Below are 20,494 nucleotides of genomic sequence, written 5' to 3'. Positions count from 1 at the left end.
AAGACAGAGCTGTATGTCCTTACATCAGCAGAAATATGTGGTATGGCTTGCAAGAGTGAACGAAATTGAAATTAATGACTATGTGACAGTTACGATTATTAGATATAAAGATACTTGTACACAATGACTGACAATTTGTCAATACTTGTCTCTCTCTCTCACACACACACACACACACACACACACACACACACACACAGTCTTGTGGGAAGCAGACATAACAGTGAAAATACATGTTGTGAGTGAGAATATAGCAATGTGTATAGCAAAGATAATAATAGCTTAGAACAAAGGTGAATCTGTCATAGACATGTACACAAGAACACATCACTACACATGTATATGAAAGGAAAGCAACACTAATAGCAATTTACCCACTGGCTAAAAACAATGGGTGTTTTATTGTTGTCTTCATCTACAGATTTCATCCAAATATTTTGATATTGGTGATTACGCCCAAGTTTGATGGAAAGGGAATAAATGAAAAAGCATTATTCTTATCAAAACAAAATACAGAGGAAAAAACTAGAGAGACCGATCTTTGTGGAAGGTATATATATATATGTATATAATAAGATAGCACAGAAATACACTCAACAACTACACTTGTAATGATCAAGTGTACTTACTTTCCTACAGGGCTAACGTGGGTTGATTGCCTACATTACAACCAGCCTGTTATCATACAACATTTTACACAGGTTTCTACTATAGTTGAAATCAAACCAAAACATACTTATATGGAAAGCACTCTTGGGCTGTATGTAATGATTAGTATGAGGTGATCAGAGAGAACTGGGTAACTAAGACTAGATTATTTGTGAACACAAACAATGTGATACCATACTATGACTGATCTATGTTTATCAACACGGTGATGCAACATACCCCATAATACATTTCAGGTGATGGTTTGAAAGAGGAATTGAATGGATTGATGTATTTTGTAAGATGATGTACAAAATGTAGTTGTATGACAACAGGATTTGTACTATGGTAATACGCTAACAAAGTATATTACTCAGCAGTGAGTTTCCTAAATACTTCAACTAATAGCTCAACTTAGTTTTTTGAAGTGTTTATCCCTGTATGTTCTATGTAAATTGGCAGGCTATCAATCTTTTTGCCACTACATCTGTCAAAAAAATTACTTTCCTTGATTTCAAAAATATACAGCATTTTATGTTTCATGCATCCAGAAAAATCAACTTTTTTTTGTAGGTTCACCGAGTAGAGAGGTACAAGCTAAATGGTCCTTACAAATGACCTTAGACCAGAATATACAAAGCTGTTGACACTATCTGCCTGTAGTCATCACAATAGTTGCATTCTTCATCCAAATAATTCTTAAGACTCAAGGAGATACATTGTATTTTTTACCAATAGTCATCCTGATAAAGATGTCTTCTTAAAACTGAAACAGAAAGAGAACAATGTATTGACAAATGATTATTAAAATATGCAATTCACTAAAAACAACAAGGACTTCTAAAACCAATTATTATAATAGCAGCATATGAATGTTTAAAATCATGTGTTATATCATTACAATGTCTGATTGTGATAGGTTTATCATTGTGTACATTTACAATGTCTGACTCTGATAGGTTTATCATTGTGTACATTTACAATGTCTGATTGTGATAGGTTTATCATTGTGTACATTTACAATGTCTGACTCTGATAGGTTTATCATTGTGTACATTTACAATGTCTGATTGTGATAGGTTTATCATTGTGTACATTTACAATGTCTGATTGTGATAGGTTTATCATTGTGTACATTTACAATGTCTGATTGTGATAGGTTTATCACTGTGTACATTTACAAAAGACACCCAGAGTGGCACGTACATTGTACCTAAAGACACCCAGAGTGGCACGTACATTGTACCCAAAGACACCCAGAGTGGCACATACATTGTACACAAAGACACCCAGAGTGGCACATACATTGTACCTAAAGACACCCAGAGTGGCACGTACATTGTACCCAAAGACACCCAGAGTGGCACATACATTGTACCCAAAGACACCCAGAGTGGCACGTACATTGTACCCAAAGACACCCAGAGTGGCACGTACATTGTACCCAAAGACACCCAGAGTGGCACATACATTGTACCCAAAGACACCCAGAGTGGCACGTACATTGTACCCAAAGACACCCAGAGTGGCACATACATTGTACCCAAAGACACCCAGAGTGGCACGTACATTGTACCCAAAGACACCCAGAGTGGCACGTACATTGTACCCAAAGACACCCAGAGTGGCACGTACATTGTACCCAAAGACACCCAGAGTGGCACATACATTGTACACAAAGACACCCAGAGTGGCACACACATTGTACCCAAAGACACCCAGAGTGGCACATACATTGTACCCAAAGACACCCAGAGTGGCACATACATTGTACCCAAAGACACCCAGAGTGGCACATACATTGTACCCAAAGACACCCAGAGTGGCACGTACATTGTACCCAATATATTCAATGTTTGTTGATGTTTGTTGATATTCAATGCGTACATGTATGCCCATGACAAGTAAGACGCAACCTGATTTGCTGCGTGTCTCACTGAGCAGAAATTCGATTGCATGTGTGCCAGTTCAGATGTAGAGGAGGCGATCAGGCTAAAAAATGTAAACATTTACCAAGGTCAATTCAGGCAAAATAACGAAGGTAAAATAGCAATGAACGATTAGCCGACATCTACATCAGATTTTAATCAGACTGGTTACAGCCCAAAGGAGTACAGGGGGGGGGGGGGGGGGGGGGGGGGTTTATGTTACAGTCCAAAGTAGTACAGTACAGTGTGGGGGGGGGGGAATTTTATGTTACAGTCCAAAGTAGTACAGTACAGTGAGGGGGGGGGGATTTTATGTTACAGCCCAAAGTAGTACAGTACAGTGAGGGGGGGGGGGATTTTATGTTACAGTCCAAAGTAGTACAGTACAGTGAGGGGGGGGGATTTTATGTTACAGCCCAAAGTAGTACAGTACAGTGAGGGGGGGGGGGGGATTTTATGTTACAGCCCAAAGTAGTACAGTACAGTGTGGGGGGGGGGGATTTTATGTTACAGCCCAAAGTAGTACAGTACAGTGAGGGGGGGGGGGGATTTTATGTTACAGTCCAAAGTAGTACAGTACAGTGTGGGGGGGGGGGATTTTATGTTACAGTCCAAAGTAACAAAGTTGTGGAATGTTACAAATTCAATGTTCCTATTTATTCACACAATTTTGAGTTTATAATGTATCTCCTGAAGCACAACTACACAAACAGTACTTTGCACTTTGATGTATACATGGTGATAACAGTAGCAATAAGTTCAAGGCTGCATGTCTTAGGCCAAGTTTAACAATCTAAATCATCACTTGGGGCAATATACATAACTGCTGTTAGTTGACTTGTAGGAATGAATTGTGTAAACTATTTTGAAAGGACAATGCTATCACTTTGTCAGAGACAGTTTGACATCATTTTTATCTAAATTTCAAATACAAACATAACACACATCTTCCAACATTTTTATGTTGATTTTCGCCCCCAAAAGAAAATTAAATCCCTATAGATACAGTAACACCAGGCTAACTCATGGATGACATACAAGATAAAAATAAAAATAGGAGAAGTATTCTTGAGGTGTACTGTAGAATGAATATATCATTCAGTCAAATCCAATCATGAAAGGAACACATTTACACACAAGGGTATAATTAAACAGATGTTGAATAACATTGGGGGACTGTGGGTCACCCAATCACAGACTGTTTCTCCCGTGGGCATCGTCGTAAACCACAGCCTCTTTTATGGCACAGTTCAAGACGCACCCCACTGCCAAGAGGCTGTGGTTTCATTCACTTACAAAGTAGTATTTATCTCCATGGCTTTGTACCTCAACACTACAACCAATCAGATTGCCTCAAACATACCATGTAATATACACTGCCTCAGCAGGACACACACACACACACACTGAAAACTGACTGGGACAAGCTCGGTTCTTGTTGCCGAAATTTAACTTAGTCATTATACAGACAAGATTGGAATGATATGAACAGAAAATAACGACTTACAAATCTTGCCTGGAAGTGTCAAATAGGGTTTGGATGAGAGCATGGATTCCTCCGATGCTGTGTACTGTTAGACTGACAGATCAGCCATTGTGGGTGCGGTCTAATCTCACTTTCCTGAGTGGCAGGCTAATAAGCCTGGACAGATGACATCATTATTTTAGTGTACCATCAGATTATGATACGATCGTGAGTTTGTAGCAAGTTACATTTTCAATTACAACGAATCTTTCCTCATTCTTACTTTATACTCCTTAACTCCTTCAAATATTGTTATCCTAGTGGTTTTACATGTACATGTACTACCGGTAGATTTGGTTCAAGGTAAATAGGTTTGGAACAGGTTTAACTTGTCGTACGTGTTGAACAGTGTAAAATTTCAACATACCACATAACCACATATTGACAAATCACAAGATAGGAAAGGAACTTGGTGTTTTACAATGAAAGTTATAAGTTATCTCAAACTTGCCAACTTTCCTATATCTCTACATATATTATTTTAGATCAAAACACAATTCAGTCATTGGATATTTTCGTCTTTCACAGCTAAATCTTGGTATGTTGTCATTTTCAGTCTTTGGACCTTGAAATCAGTGATTATTGTCAAAGACTATGTTGTTATCTGAAAAGTCGTCATGGATTTCGTGGAGACATTCAAATGAGGACTAACTACAAAGCCTCCAGAGTAAATGGAAAAAATGGGATAAAAACAGCCACCATTTGGCCATTGGTGTTAATACCACACAGCAAAAGTGATATATGCTGACCTCAGTCTCAAACATCAGTACCAGATTTGTTTGAAATCAGCTAGTGAATGTAGGTGTGTATACACACTTTGAATATTTTTAACTATTTGACCTTAAACTTTAATAAAGGTTAAGGTCAAAGGTCAGGGTCTCATTAGAAAGCTGTTGATTGGAAAACATGGGAATAGATACTCACATGATGTCGCTACTGTGTTTCCAGTGTGAGAGGTGAAAATGAATTTTTATGGCAAAAAAATGGCTGCTGTCAAGACACTGCCGCAAAGCTAATACTACATTTAATAGAATGAAGTGATGTGCACATGTGAACTACTACTACATGTATACTGGATCTTTAAACAAGATTTAGTACAAATTGGCCCATTTATGTCACTGATATGTATAGATATATGCATTTCAACAACATAACACATATTTGACATTGAAAATGAGGGTCAAGGTTAAAGTGTCATTAGAAAGCTTATCATTGATAAAATGGGTGTAGACACTAGAATAAAGTTTCTATCTATATGTACTAATCTTTCCATGTTACTAAGCAAAATGTTAATCTCATGACAAAATTACCTTGAAGATAAAGGTTAAGGTCAAAGTGTCATTAAAAAGGTTGTATCACGACATGGGTGTAGACATTAATATAAAGTTTTTATCTACTAAGCTTCCGATGTTACTAATACTAGGCAAAATGTGAATTTTTATGACAAAAATGGTCGCCATTTTGGACTTTATCCCGAGAGTCAAGAAATACAAGTCTGATCACGCAACAACATTTGTGAACCTAAAACAAACAGACTTAGATATGTTGTGTGTGCTTGTTGGACATGGAATATGCCTCCAACAATAAAGGATTAGTTGGGTATGGGGGATCATATCACGATGAAAATGGAGTCTGAGTTATGGCTTTGGACATGGAAAATTCACAAACAAAATGGCTGCCAGGCAGCCATATTGGATCGTATCACGACGAAAATGGATATGCACATGTATGTCATAGAACACTGTCCTAATACCAACTTTAAATGAGATCTGTTCAAGCATGTCTGAGTTATGGCTTTGGACATGAAAATTCGCAAACAAAATGGCTGCCAGGCAGCCATATTGGATCGTATCACAACGAAAATGGATATACACATGTATGTCATAGAACACTGTCCTAATACCAACTTTGAATAAGATCTGTTCAAGCATGTCTGAGTTATGGCTTTGGACATGAAAATTCACAAACAAAATGGCTGCTAGGCGGCCATATTGGATCGTATCATGACAACAATGAATATGCACATGTATGTCATAGAACACTGTCCTAATGCCAACTTTGAATGAGATCTGTTAAAGCATGTCTGAGTTATGGCTTTAGACAGGGAAAATTCGCAAACAAAATGGTTGCTAGGTGGCCATATTGGATCGTATCATAAAACAAATTGACGTGCATATGTATGCCATAGTATGTTGCCCCTGTACCAAGTTTGAAAAAAATCGGTCCAGGCATCTCCAAGAAACAGCATCGGACGGACGGACGGATGGACGGACGCACGCACAGACGGACAGACAGAACCCAATCCATAAGTCCCCGTTCCGGACTTCGTCCGCGGGGACTAAAAATGACATGCATATGTAGAGGATAGTATTTGGTGTTTACTGAAAGTTTGGTTGAAATTGGCCCATGCATATTTGAGATAGAGGTTGACATGGCCAGACAGACACATGGCCGACTGAAAGTAGTAGCACCCACCCCCTTCAGCTTTGCCATTGAGGGCTAATTAAACTGTAGTCTGTACATATTTCATTCTTCAAACATGGCAGTAAGTTAGGAGAGGGTACAAGGTTAAACATATTCTAATCACATGCTTATATTTTGTACTATAAAAAGGCATTCGTATAACTACACATGCATCAAGGACTGTCCCAAAGTGTACACAATATATAATGCTCAAATCTAATTTTGTCTAGCTGTGGTGTCAATGTTGTGTTATTTGCTTAGAAAGAGGTTGAGCACTGTTAGATATGGTTGTTTTGAAAGAGACACACCTACCTAGACTGTCGACAGTCGTTTGTGCCTTTTTTTGCTGCATTTTATCTAAAACTAAAGTCGTTGCCTTGCTCCAATTCGGAGCAATACAATAACCGCATACTGATCGTAACAGCGAGTGCAGAAGGCACGATTGACTCGTTCCTTGCAGTGCCCTCACACGATAACAGTAAGAAGATTTTTATTGTAGAATGTTTGACATTGGGGTCATAGTTCACATTGCATGTCTGGTGATGAGGTCATCCAACAATGTCATTTACAAATGTTATAAAAATGCACAGTTTCAAGCTTTAACAAAGAAAGATAGGAAAGGTAAATTACTTGATTATGACCATCTTAATACATTTACGATGTCAAATTTGCGCTGCAGTGTACGTGTATATGCATTGAATGTTGAGTGACCTTATATTGAACTGTATGAAAATCATATGATAGAGTAGTGCCCAATGCCATGACATCACATTCTTGAATAAGTAATAGCAAGTGGATATCCAGCATGCTATAACAGTCGCATGTACCTTTGGCACTCGCTGTTCCTATCAGTATGCGTTAGTATTCAGTGCTATGGAGTGAGGTGACGACTTTGTTTTAGATGAAACACAACGAAAAAAGGCATGAACGACTGTCCACAGCTAACACCTAACAAACGCAGTTATAAACACAAGTTTTATGTACACAGAAACTTGACACTAGATATAGTCATCTGATCTATGACTAGAGCCAGACTGCAGCCAACCATAACAAATGTGTCTCAAGTACAGTTAAGTATTGTGATGGATTAAGAGAGCAAAGACATGTTACTACACAGAGTGTAATTATCAGTTATTGTCATACATTCAACACCCCCTGAGAGCAAGCAAAACAAACATGTTGCCAGTAAGGCACATCAAAGTAACCATTTCCTTACAGACATGACTAAATTATCTGGATCAGATAAAAGGGAGTGCTTGACTTGGTTATTTCTCTCTGGGTGGCAACACTGATTAGACCCACTGTCACCTCAAATAAAGTAACATGCACTTGACTTTCAGGAATGTGTTTGAAAACATAGGCAATGTTCAATTATAAATTGAGCATTCAATGGACATATGTGTGTATACATTTTAGTTGAAGTTATTCATCAAGAATGGGTTGATGCAGTGCACTTAATAACCATTAATGTTTGTCCAAGGGCAAGATGATAACAAAGAGTATTCCATATCATAGTCTTTGTTTAACCTTCAAATCAGGTGGGCATCACAAACAGATCTGAGTAATCAGTTCAGTGTTCTTTCCAGAGAAATTCTCACAATCCATGCTATCATAAATTGTTAAAAGCAGTGTTTATTTATGGGACATATTTTTCATGGCAGAGCTGACCCAGCTGGATGGACAACATCACTCAAAGTACTACAAGACATACGTGTACTGTAGATGGTGAGTCATCAGTCCCAAAAGAACTGAATTAGTGTGCTAAACAACAACCATACAGCTTTGAATAGAGAACAAGACTGCATGCCGTAGTTTATATGGCTGCTTCATCATCAGAGTTTTAAACTTGCTACATAAAATGGAGACTAATTTACATATATGGCTATTAATTATAAGCACTATACCATACAATTATAACACAATGAGATGTTTTTGAATATTGATTTATAATAGATATATATTTCAACACACCTGAAGAGTATCAAACTTAATCCAACTTACTTTTTTCATGAATTCTTCTGCAACAATACGTGCCCTTGCATTGACAGCTAACTTCATTTCACTTATCTCTTTGTCAATTTCTTCCATAAACTGAATAACAAAGTCTACAAGTTTATGTTTGAACATCTGTTCTGTGTGGAAGTTTGTGATCAAGAAACTGATGTCATAGCCCTGAAAATAAAACAAAAACAAGGTCAAATATACTCCTGATTGTAGAGGGCAGTAGTCACACCGGTTTCAAAAAAAGAATTTGATACTTTAAGGAACTTTAATGCATAGATCGCGTTCTCTTTTACCTAGCAAGTTGTAATGACAATGCTTAAAATTGGTTAAAATGATAAGAATCCATCAACATTTGCATATTCTCACATGTCAAGAGTATATATTTCCTAGCATCAAAGTAGAGTACTCTGTCAGAAAACGACTTGCTGGGCATGGGTATTAATTATACATGACTGGTGACATCATGACGTTCAAACCTTCTCATGAAGATTGGTATAATTTCAAAACGTTAACAGCAGCGTTAATGTTATCCTGACAGACAGACAAACTGTATACTGGAGACAAATCCCAGAAATGACAGGCAGACAAACTGTATACTGGAGACAAATCCCGGAAATGAATGACTTTGACAGATATGAATACGAGTACAGATAATTGTTGATAGGGTACTGCCCTTGAAGTAATGGTATTTTCTGATTGCTCTTATTAGCGTGCATTGGCATACAGGTACTGCCCTTGAAGTAATGGTATTTTCTGATTGCTCTTATTAACGTGCATTGGCGTACAGGTACTGCCCTTGAAGTAATGGTATTTTCTGATTGCTCTTATTAGTGTGCATTGGTATACAGGTACTGCCCTTGAAGTAATGGTATTTTCTGATTGCTCTTATTAGCGTGTATTGGCATACAGGTACTGCCCTTGAAGTAATGGTATTTTCTGATTGCTCTTATTAGCGTGTATTGGCGTACAGGTACTGCCCTTGAAGTAATGGTATTTTCTGATTGCTCTTATTAGCGTGCATTGGCATACAGGTACTGCCCTTGAAGTAATGATATTTTCTGATTGCTCTTATTAGCATGCATTGGCATACAGGTACTGCCCTTGAAGTAATGATATTTTCTGATTGCTCTTATTAGCGTGCATTGGCATACAGGTACTGCCCTTGAAGTAATGGTATTTTCTGATTGCTCTTATTAGTGTGCATTGGTATACAGGTACTGCCCTTGAAGTAATGGTATTTTCTGATTGCTCTTATTAGCGTGCATTGGCATACAGGTACTGCCCTTGAAGTAATGGTATTTTCTGATTGCTCTTATTAGCGTGCATTGGCATACAGGTACTGCCCTTGAAGTAATGGTATTTTCTGATTGCTCTTATTAGCGTGCATTGGTATACAGGTACTGCCCTTGAAGTAATGGTATTTTCTGATTGCTCTTATTAGCGTGCATTGGCATACAGGTACTGCCCTTGAAGTAATGATATTTTCTGATTGCTCTTATTAGCGTGCATTGGCATACAGGTACTGCCCTTGAAGTAATGGTATTTTCTGATTGCTCTTATTAGCGTGCATTAGCGTACAGGTACTGCCCTTGAAGTAATGATATTTTCTGATTGCTCTTATTAGCGTGCATTGGCATACAGGTACTGCCCTTGAAGTAATGGTATTTTCTGATTGCTCTTATTAGCGTGCATTGGCGTACACAAACAAAGATTTTACATATATATCAATCTTCTGCAATTTATTGAGTTACAACCAAGTATTTTGGATGTGTTGTTTCACATTGATTTTTCAAGTAGGAAGTCATGGTAAAATTGATTTGTTAAACAAATTGTAATAAAGTCCAGTGTGGTACTCGGTCTACAGTGGAATATTCTAATCTGCTTTGATATAAAAGAACACTGATAAGTTTGTGATCGTATAAATGATAAAACATAAATTAATTATTAAACACAAGATTTTCCATGAATGGAGTGACCATCCTTACCTCAACTGGCTTCCTTCTGAGAATGAAAAAATTTTCTGCTCTCATCATCATAAACCTCATAAATTTATGACACAAAATCTTCTCAATTTCATCAGCCTACAAATTGGTCAAGAAGTTATATATTAGAATGTTATGTACATGTATGGTATTGGTGTTGGAGATAACAGGTACTATTAGAATGTGATGTACATGTATGGTATTGGTGTTGGAGATAACAGGTACTAGTATGTGATGTACATGTATGGTATTGGTATTGGAGATAACAGGTACTATTAGAATGTGATGTACATGTATGGTATTGGTGTTGGAGATAACATGTACTATTAATGTGATGTACATGTATGGTATTGGTGTTGGAGATAACAGGTACTAGTATGTGATGTACATGTATGGTATTGGTGTTGGAGATAACAGGTACTATTAGAATGTGATGTACATGTATGGTATTGGTGTTGGAGATAACAGGTACTACTAAAGATATTCTGGTACTGGTATTGGAGATAAAAGGTACTACTAAAGATATTCTGGTACTGGTATTGGCGATAACAGGTACTACTAAAGATATTCTGGTACTGGTATGGGCGATAACAGGTACTACTAAAGATATTCTGGTACTGGTATTGGCGATAACAGGTACTACTAAAGATATTCTGGTACTGGTATTGGCGATAACAGGTACTACTAAAGATATTCTGGTACTGGTATTGGAGATAACAGGTACTACTAAAGATATTCTGGTACTGGTATTGGCGATATCAGGTACTACTTAAGATATTCTGGTACTGGTATTGGCGATAACAGGTACTACTAAAGATATTCTGGTACTGGTATTGGCGATAACAGGTACTACTAAAGATATTCTGGTACTGGTATTGGCAATATCAGGTACTACTAAAGATATTCTGGTACTGGTATTGGCGATAACAGGTACTACTAAAGATATTCTGGTACTGGTATTGAAGATAACAGGTACTACTAAAGATATTCTGGTACTGGTATTGGCGATAACAGGTACTACTAAAGATATTCTGGTACTGGTATTGAAGATAACAGGTACTACTAAAGATATTCTGGTACTGGTATTGGAGATAACAGGTACTACTAAAGATATTCTGGTACTGGTATTGGAGATAACAGGAACTACTAAAGATATTCTGGTACTGGTACTGATATTGGTGATAACAAGTACTACTAAAGATATTCTGGTACTGGTATTGGCAATAACAGGTACTACTAAAGATATTCTGGTACTGATATTGGCGATAACAGGTACTACTAAAGATGTTTTGGTGTTGTTTTCTTTCTTTTTTGCTTTTTAAAAAATATATTTTCCCTAGGTGCCATGTAATAAAGTAATGATTTCAAAGCTGGCGGGTTTTTTTTCTCAATCAATTTTAACTTCAATAAACCAGCTTTACTATGACTACCTTATTAATTATTTATGAGTTTAGTTCTACTAAGCACCCTCAACCAGTGGCCCTTCGTCTTCAACACACACCCAAAGATTCTTAGCATTACCATGGTTACAGTACATGTACATGTACATTGTAATGTATACAGCAAGACCCAAGGTTTCTTAGCATTACCATGGTTACTACAGTATTGACACAATCGGTTCAAAGCAGTAATGGTTTATACTAGGAATGACATCATCATTCATTCTGTGTAGTACTACATGGACATGTTATGAAGCAGTGCATCTAATCTTACTGCCAAAGACACTGGCAACATTTCAAAACATGTGTATTTACAAGTTTCACTGAACCTTCTATCATACAAACCAGTCAGATATACAAAAAAATGTATAGATATGTTAAATATCCAAAACCAACAACACTGAAATTTATATCAAAAAGAGAAGTTTACTTACCTGCTTAACTGCAATACTTATTCTGAGAGAGTTTACTGATCCTTCAATTAGAACTTTTTCTTTTTCATTGCGGCTTATTGTAACAGGCTGTAGAAGCAATTCTTTGCTGCTCCTACAATACAAAACAACACAAATATTGATAACAATTGATCTTTTGCAAAATATGCATACATGTATGGTTGTTTCAATTGTATAGTGTTTTCAGGTCTCACAATTAATGGTATGGTAACCGTAGTTCCATGTCTACAGCCATCTTGGCATATGGATAGCAAAAGTTGCAGTGGTTGTCCACCCAGACTAGGCTGCCACTGATTGTCTTACAATTTATTTAGCACTTGGATACATGTATTTTGATATTTTGATAACATGTACATATACATATGTCCACAGGAGATCCTGTTTACAATTTAGGAATGAGCCTACTGGTCACCATCTTTGGACTGTACATGTATGTCCACAGGGGATCCTATTTTACAATTTAGGAATGAGCCTACTGGTCACCATCTTTGGACTGTACATGTATGTCCAAAGGGGATCCTGTTTAAAGTTTAGTGATGAGACAACTGGTCACCATCTTTGGACTGTAATTGTCCAAAGGGGATCCTATTTTACAGTTAAGGAATGTGACTACTGGTCACCATCTTTGGACTGTGCATGTACATGTATGTCCACAGGGAATCCTATTTTACAGTTAAGGAATGTGACTACTGGTCACCATCTTTGGACTGTACATGTATGTCCAAAGGGGATCCTGTTTCAAGTTTAGTGATGAGCCTACTGGTCACCATCTTTGGACTGTGCATGTACATGTATGTCCACAGGGAATCCTATTTTACAGTTAAGGAATGTGACTACTGGTCACCATCTTTGGACTGTACATGTATGTCCACAGGGGATCCTATTTTACAATTTAGGAATGAGCCTACTGGTCACCATCTTTGGACTGTACATGTATGTCCACAGGGGATCCTATTTTACAGTTAAGGAATGTGACTACTGGTCACCATCTTTGGACTGTACATGTATGTCCACAGGGGATCCTATTTTACAATTTAGGAATGAGCCTACTGGTCACCATCTTTGGACTGTACATGTATGTCCACAGGGGATCCTATTTTACAGTTAAGGAATGTGACTACTGGTCACCATCTTTGGACTGTACATGTATGTCCAAAGGGGATCCTGTTTTACAGTTAAGGAATGTGACTACTGGTCACCATCTTTGGACTGTACATGTATGTCCAAAGGGGATCCTGTTTTACAGTTAAGGAATGTGACTACTGGTCACCATCTTTGGACTGTACATGTATGTCCAAAGGGGATCCTGTTTTACAGTTAAGGAATGTGACTACTGGTCACCATCTTTGGACTGTACATGTATGTCCACAGGGGATCCTATTTTACAGTTAAGGAATGTGACTACTGGTCACCATCTTTGGGCTATGGAATTCTGAAAGTTGTAGTCCATTAGAACTACGAAAGGGTCCAAAAATTTTTCATTATGAGCTGTGATTTTCAAGCTACATTATTTGACTTACAAAACAATACTTTTGGAGTGTGACGTGATAGAAATGTTTAATGACTTTGGGTTTGATGAGATTCATGAGGCCTCAGGGGATCTGTTTGTATGTTTATTTAAATCTGGAAGTTGAAATTTGCATACTAGTAACATGCTACAAAAACAATAACTGAGTTAGAGTGTGGTATTCCATAATTACATTACAGAATCAAGAAGTGGGGTTTCTTATCTTTCTTATCACTGAATAATGTTTGTTGGCAATATTTACAAATGAGATAAAGCACTGTTATATAACACATCAGGCAAAGCTAAGCTCAATATCTAAGTGTGAAGCCCCTAATGTCATACATTATATCAGTTGTTATCAGTTTTACTGACCTATTATCAGTGACATTGCAAATAGCTTCAGAGATGCAAACAATTTTCACCTGACTTGGTGGCTCACCAAGTCGGGGAAAGTCACACTTGAACCGCTAATGCAAAAATCCTACCCAGCCCTGTTCTGATCTTTGCAATATACGCGATCATTTGGCTGTTGCTACGGTCGTGGTCATGTTGCTAGACATATTTGCATACATTTTTTGAATGTTCGTTCACTTGTCTATGAATCCCTGCTGTTATCTTTGAGATATACATCATCATATGGCTGTTTCTATGGGCTTCGTATTGTTGCTATGTTGCATACATATTTTGAATGCTTATTCATTTGTCTATTAAATCTCTGTTGCTATCTTTGCAATATATGTGATCATTTGGCTGTTGCTATGGGCGTGGTCTTGTTGATAGGCACATTTACATTTTTTTGAATGTTTATTTACTTGTCTATTAATCTCTTGTTATCTTTGCAAAATATGTAATCATTTGGCTGTTGCTATGGGCATGGTCTTGTTGCTAGGCATATTTGCATACTTATTGAATGTTTACTCACTTGCGTACCAGATGATGTTATTTTAGCAAAATATACTGGCATTTGGTTGTTGCTAAGGGATTGGTCATGGTTGCTTGGGCCAGTTGTGTCAAAACATTTGAACAAAATCTGCAGAATAACACTGCTAGAAACATCTCACTAAATTTCAGTCTCATTGACCAAGTACTTTTTGAGATGTACGTTTTTGACCAAAATTCACAATTTTACACCTAATTTGCATATTACTGATGCGATTGTTACATGCTCAATATTCTTTCATCTATACACCCCCAAATGCATCCCATTAAATTTCAGCCCAATCTGCATTGTAGTTTTGGAATGAAACATTTTTGACCAAAAAGACACATTTTAGCCCTAATTTGCATATTACTGAGGGAAACATCATACGATGAACAAATCTTAATCCACACACCCCTAAGAACGTTCCCACCAAATTTCAGACCAATCTGCCAAGTAGTTTTTCAGTTTAAGTTTCTTGACCAAGAATACCGCCAATGGTGTTGTAGAACAATTGTACAGTTTTTAAAAATGTTTATCCATATGCTAGTCTATGCTAACAATAGGTGTTCATTTGCTGAATGACTATCCAGTTGCCTATCCAACCATGTTGCTGTCTTTGCGATATACGCGATCATTTGGCTGTTGTTAGGCATATTTGCATACATTTGTAAATGTTTATTCATTTGTCAATTAATCCTCTTGTTATCTTCACAATATATGTGATCATCTGGTTGTTGCTATGCACGTGGTCTTGCTTCTAGGCACATTTGAATGCATTTTTTGAATGTTTATTCATTTGTCTATTATTCCCCATAGTTATCTTCACAATATATGTGATCATTTGGCTGTGCTATGGGCGTGGTCTTGTTGCTAGGCAAATTTACATACGTTTTTTGAATGTTTATTCAATTGTCTATTAATCCCCATAGTTATCTTCACAATATATGTGATCATTTGGCTGTTGCTATGGGCGTGGTCTTGTTGCTAGGCACATTTGCATACATTTTTTGAATGTTTATTCATTTGTCTTTCTTTTCCTGTTATCTTTGCAATATATGTGATTATTTTACACCTAATTTGCATATCACTGATGGAATCATTGTATGCTTAATTTCTTCGTCCATATATCCCTAGATGCATTCCCATTAAATTTCAGCCCAATCTGCTCAGTGAATTTGGAATTATAGATTTTTTACCGAAAAGACACATTTTACATGTAGCCCTAATTTGCATATCACTCATATTATGAATAATTCTTAGTAAAAACACCCTGAAGAATGTTTCACCCAAATTTCAGCCCAATCTGCCCAGTAGTTTTTGAGTTTAAGTTTTTTTACCTCAAATCACATTTTTTGACCCAAATCACAAACCAATGGTAAGATCACAGTTTCCCAACTAGACACCCAAGGTAATGGACCCACCAAATATCATAATAATCGGTTCAGTGGTTTTTGACATTAAGTTGTTTACACACACACACACACATACACAGACGCCGGGCGATCCCTATAGCACTACAAATGTACAGAGACTCAGTTCAGTTGTGCTAAAAATGACATTTTTTGACCCAAATCACATACCTAAGATGCGATCATTTTGCTTTGAACAATTTCCCAACTAGACACCAAAAGTAATGTCCCCACCAAATACCAAGGCAATCGGTCTGGCGGTTTTTGAGTTTAAGTCACACACGCACGCACGCACGCACGCACGCACGCACACGCATGCACGCGCGCGCACACACACACACACACACACACACACGGGCAGACACACACACACACACACGGGCAGACACGGGCAGACACCGCACCATGCCTATCGCACAACTGAACCTTATCAGTCAGTTGTGCTAAAAACTGCAAACATCTCCCAATTGAACTTCCTTAATGTTCACTTGGAATACCATGTTTGTGAATACTGTTATACAAATGTACATGTAATATTTTGTCTTGTAAAAGAATAGAAACATCAGGATGCAGATACAATGATCATGTATTTTGACTGATTTCCTTTACATGTTATTGTTACTGAACAATCATGGGCAAATTAAAATATTGTATTCAGTAATCATGTAACAATCCCATGTCACACTTGTCAATTTTCATAGAGGGATCTTGACGTGAATAAATGTGTTTTTGTACACGCAACTAAAATTCCTGGACAGTCCCTTTCTGTATATATTGAACATTTATTTTCCTACCTGACTTCCACCTCAGGTTTGTTGTGTCTTTCAACAACTTGTGAAGGAAAGTTTTCCAAACACATTGCAGCCGTTAATGTTGAACGGACTGCATTTAGGTATGGTCGCAGTGTTGCAGCCTAAAATAAAACAGAAATGTTATATGTTGCAATATGAAAGACTAAATGTGAACAAAACAAATCTTTTGAACTTTTCCTCTTTTGAACTCATGCAGTTTACTAATTAATGTATAATTCATTATTCTATTTGTATCCACAATGGAAGTATTGTTGGCAAAGATCTTTATCATAAAATACTACCAATGGCACTGTAGCACAACTGTAGTTGGCTGTTGGTATGGACATGGTCGTTGCTTGGCATATTTGCATACATTTGTGGAATATTTATTAATTTGCCTACCCTTTCCAGTTTTCATCTTTGCAATGTATTGTAAGCCATCATTTATCCATTGCTATGGGCGTGGTCTAGGCATATTTGCGTACATTTAAATATATTTATTCACTTATCTACCAAGACTGTCGACAGTTGCTCGCGTCTTTTTTGCTATATTTTATCTAAAACTAAAGTCGTCGCTGCGCTATCAGTATGCGATTATAGTAGTATTGCTCCAGATCGAAGCATGGCAACGACTTTAACTTTAAATAAACGTAGCAAACAAGGCACTAGCGACTGTCGACAGTCTATTATCTACCCTTCATTGTGTAATATGCATCATCATTTCACTGTTGATAAGGGCTTGGGTTAAGGTTGCTGTTTGCCAATTGTGTAAAAATGTTTTCAACAATAAATACAGAATACCTCTAGAAACATCACCAGTGTTCATTCTTGGATGTCATGATTAGGGGGCACTTGGGCCTTCCATGAAAAATTAGGGGACATTTTTTTGTACTGGTGGGGGGGGGGGGGGGGCATTATCAAAAAAGGACAGAAATATATATATATATAAATAAACCTAAGAATGTTCCCACCAAATATTTCAGCTTAATCTGCTTAGTAGTTTTGAAATTAAAGATTTTTAACCAAAAAAGACACATTTTTATACCTTATTTGCAAATCATTGATAGGATCATCATGTCATGAACAACTTTTAATCTAAACACCTCTAAGAATATTCCCACCAAATTTCAGACCAATCTGCACAATAATTTTTGAGTTTAAGTTTTTTGACCATAATCATAATTTTTTACCCAAATCATTTTGATTTGAACAATTCACCAAGGTAGTACACCCAACAAATATCATAACAATCAGTCCATCGGTTTTAACTTTAAGTTGTTTACACACACATCCACAGACAGACACTTTGCCATGCCTACATCATTATATGTATACAGTATAGCACTACTGAACCTAGCTGCAATAATTGTAGCGTTTTATGTGATTTTGAAAGCTTTTTCGTCTGTTTTTGTGCCTTTTTTCGTTCCGCCATTTAACCCAAATCAAACGCTACATTTCCTGTAGCGCAAATGCAAATAGACGAGACCACGTTGAAAACATGAGCGAGATGTCAGCGTACTGCCTGTTTCAAAATGCTGCATGCGTTGCTACATTTGCCGATTTTGACGGAATTGGGGTACCTCTGAACACTTCTTGGGGCTTGAAGGCTCCGTAATTAATGTTGGTGTTATTTTGCCAGCTAGGCGTAATTTAGCAGAAAAGTCCGCCCAACTTTGCGATTCAGATCTGAATCGGTTCTGTCTATTTGTGTTTGCATTAGAGGAATTGTAGCATTTGTTGGAACGAAAAATGGCACAAAACAGACGAAAAAGCCCTCAAAATCACATCAAACGCTACAATTATTGCAGCTATGAGCTACACTGAACCTTATCAGTTCAGTTGTCCTAAAAAATGAACCTAACACTATAGTAACAGAGATATATCTACTAGTATGTTATCAGACTAAATAATCACTATGAAAACACAACCAGGAAGTGGAAGGCATGCACAGAGACTCGAGTTAGTATGATTAGTATTTAGTTAGTCGGGATGTCCACTACGTCATCGTATGAAAGGCGGAACCCTCAAATTAAGGTTGAACTTGTGATTTCGCGATTTTTGGTCCTCCGAACTGGGACTTTTGTAGCCACAGCGAGGCTGAAAGTTCATGTTGCCGTACGGTAAATGGTGTTCTGTTGCAAACCTTGTCTAATATTTCGCGGTGAGTGGACTTGTGCGATCACAGAAACAAGTGTAATTTCACCCCGTTCATATATAGTTGGCTAAATACGTCAATAGTATCGATATTATCGACATTTTATTGTATTCTGATAGAAACATTCTGATACATATATCGGGTAACAAGTGTCTGTGGGTAGATGGTGGGGACGACTCGACGTATGCAAGCAGGACTAGTATCAAAATTAGCATGGTAGTACATTAGTCAATTTACCGTAGACGTCTACACTATACGTGTCGCAACCACAAATGAACACACAGAAAAACATATGGAAACGGAAAATAATTAACTCTAATAATTATTATGATGGTATAGTAACGAATACCGAAAATAGAACTTACGAAAGCTAATACTAGAATATAATAGTAGTAGCAGGCGAAAAAGCTCCACACCCACCGCGGCAGTCAGACGAAACACTTGTCTGATCCTTTGCTAGACTGCAGTCAGTCCCGACTGGTCTGTGAGTACGTTACCAGCATTTCAAACTCTCGTACTGATGTTTAGGTATCTAGATTTACTGTCATTTCCGGAAATAAACTGACAAATTAACAAATTTGTTTTAAATTTACGAAAAGTTTACTTACCATGATTGAAAATGAACAGGAAGTACAAGCAGCGGAAATCGTTCGCTATACGCATGCGTAAACTTTCGTGACGAATTGCAGCATGGGAAAGATTTGTCGCTTCGCGGATTAGTCTCGGTTACCCAGCCTCTTGTCGTTGATGGCTACATCCCAGCAGTGCAGCATGAGCATGGGCATCGGGCGATGCATTAATGCAGATATATTTTTAGATTCTACCGGTGAAGCCTTCCGACGCAAGGGGCAGGTTTCGATATTAAAACGCTAACCATATCAACAAGTCAAAATGCCAGTGAAAGTATATTTGTATTTTACAATAATCAGAAACCTTAGAACTTATCAAAAGTTAATGATAAATTCTCAATTTATTTTGGCTGAAATACAAATTGACAAATACAAAAAGACTTCGAAATTAGTGTTATCGTGGTGGCGGTGAAATATAGGGTAATCAAATTTTGAAAATAAATGTATTGTATTCGAATCCTGAAGCTTGTTCGATCAACCGATGAGGGCTCTCTCGTAATTTTCAAGTCGTAGAATCACGAATCATTGAAATTCCTCTGTTCTCCCCGAATACATGTATAATAGAGCTAAGCAAGGCTTCCCTGGTGGTAATGTAACCACTTTTAAATGGATTATTGTTTTGTTTTTAACACATGGTAGC

The 20,494-nt window shown here is 37.4% G+C and overlaps 1 protein-coding gene across 1 annotated transcript; it reads right to left on the bottom strand.

The window, feature by feature from the left end:
* Positions 1-392: 392 nt before the first annotated feature.
* LOC144447428 (actin-related protein 2/3 complex subunit 4) lies at positions 393-19,907 on the bottom strand. Its single transcript, XM_078137489.1, has 6 exons — positions 19,834-19,907; positions 17,074-17,192; positions 12,424-12,535; positions 10,554-10,649; positions 8,566-8,736; positions 393-1,414 (listed from the first exon to the last, which is right to left on the bottom strand). Exons 1-6 carry the CDS (start codon positions 19,834-19,836, stop codon positions 1,409-1,411), a joined length of 507 nt encoding a protein of 168 aa, XP_077993615.1. The 5' UTR covers positions 19,837-19,907; the 3' UTR covers positions 393-1,408.
* Between the last annotated feature and the right edge of the window lie 587 nt (positions 19,908-20,494).

This window comes from Glandiceps talaboti, chromosome 1 (genome assembly GCF_964340395.1).
Source record: "Glandiceps talaboti chromosome 1, keGlaTala1.1, whole genome shotgun sequence".
NCBI lineage: Eukaryota > Metazoa > Hemichordata > Enteropneusta > Spengelidae > Glandiceps > Glandiceps talaboti.
The sequence above is the reverse complement of the archived record's forward strand: the minus strand, read 5'-3'. Positions and strand labels throughout refer to the sequence as shown.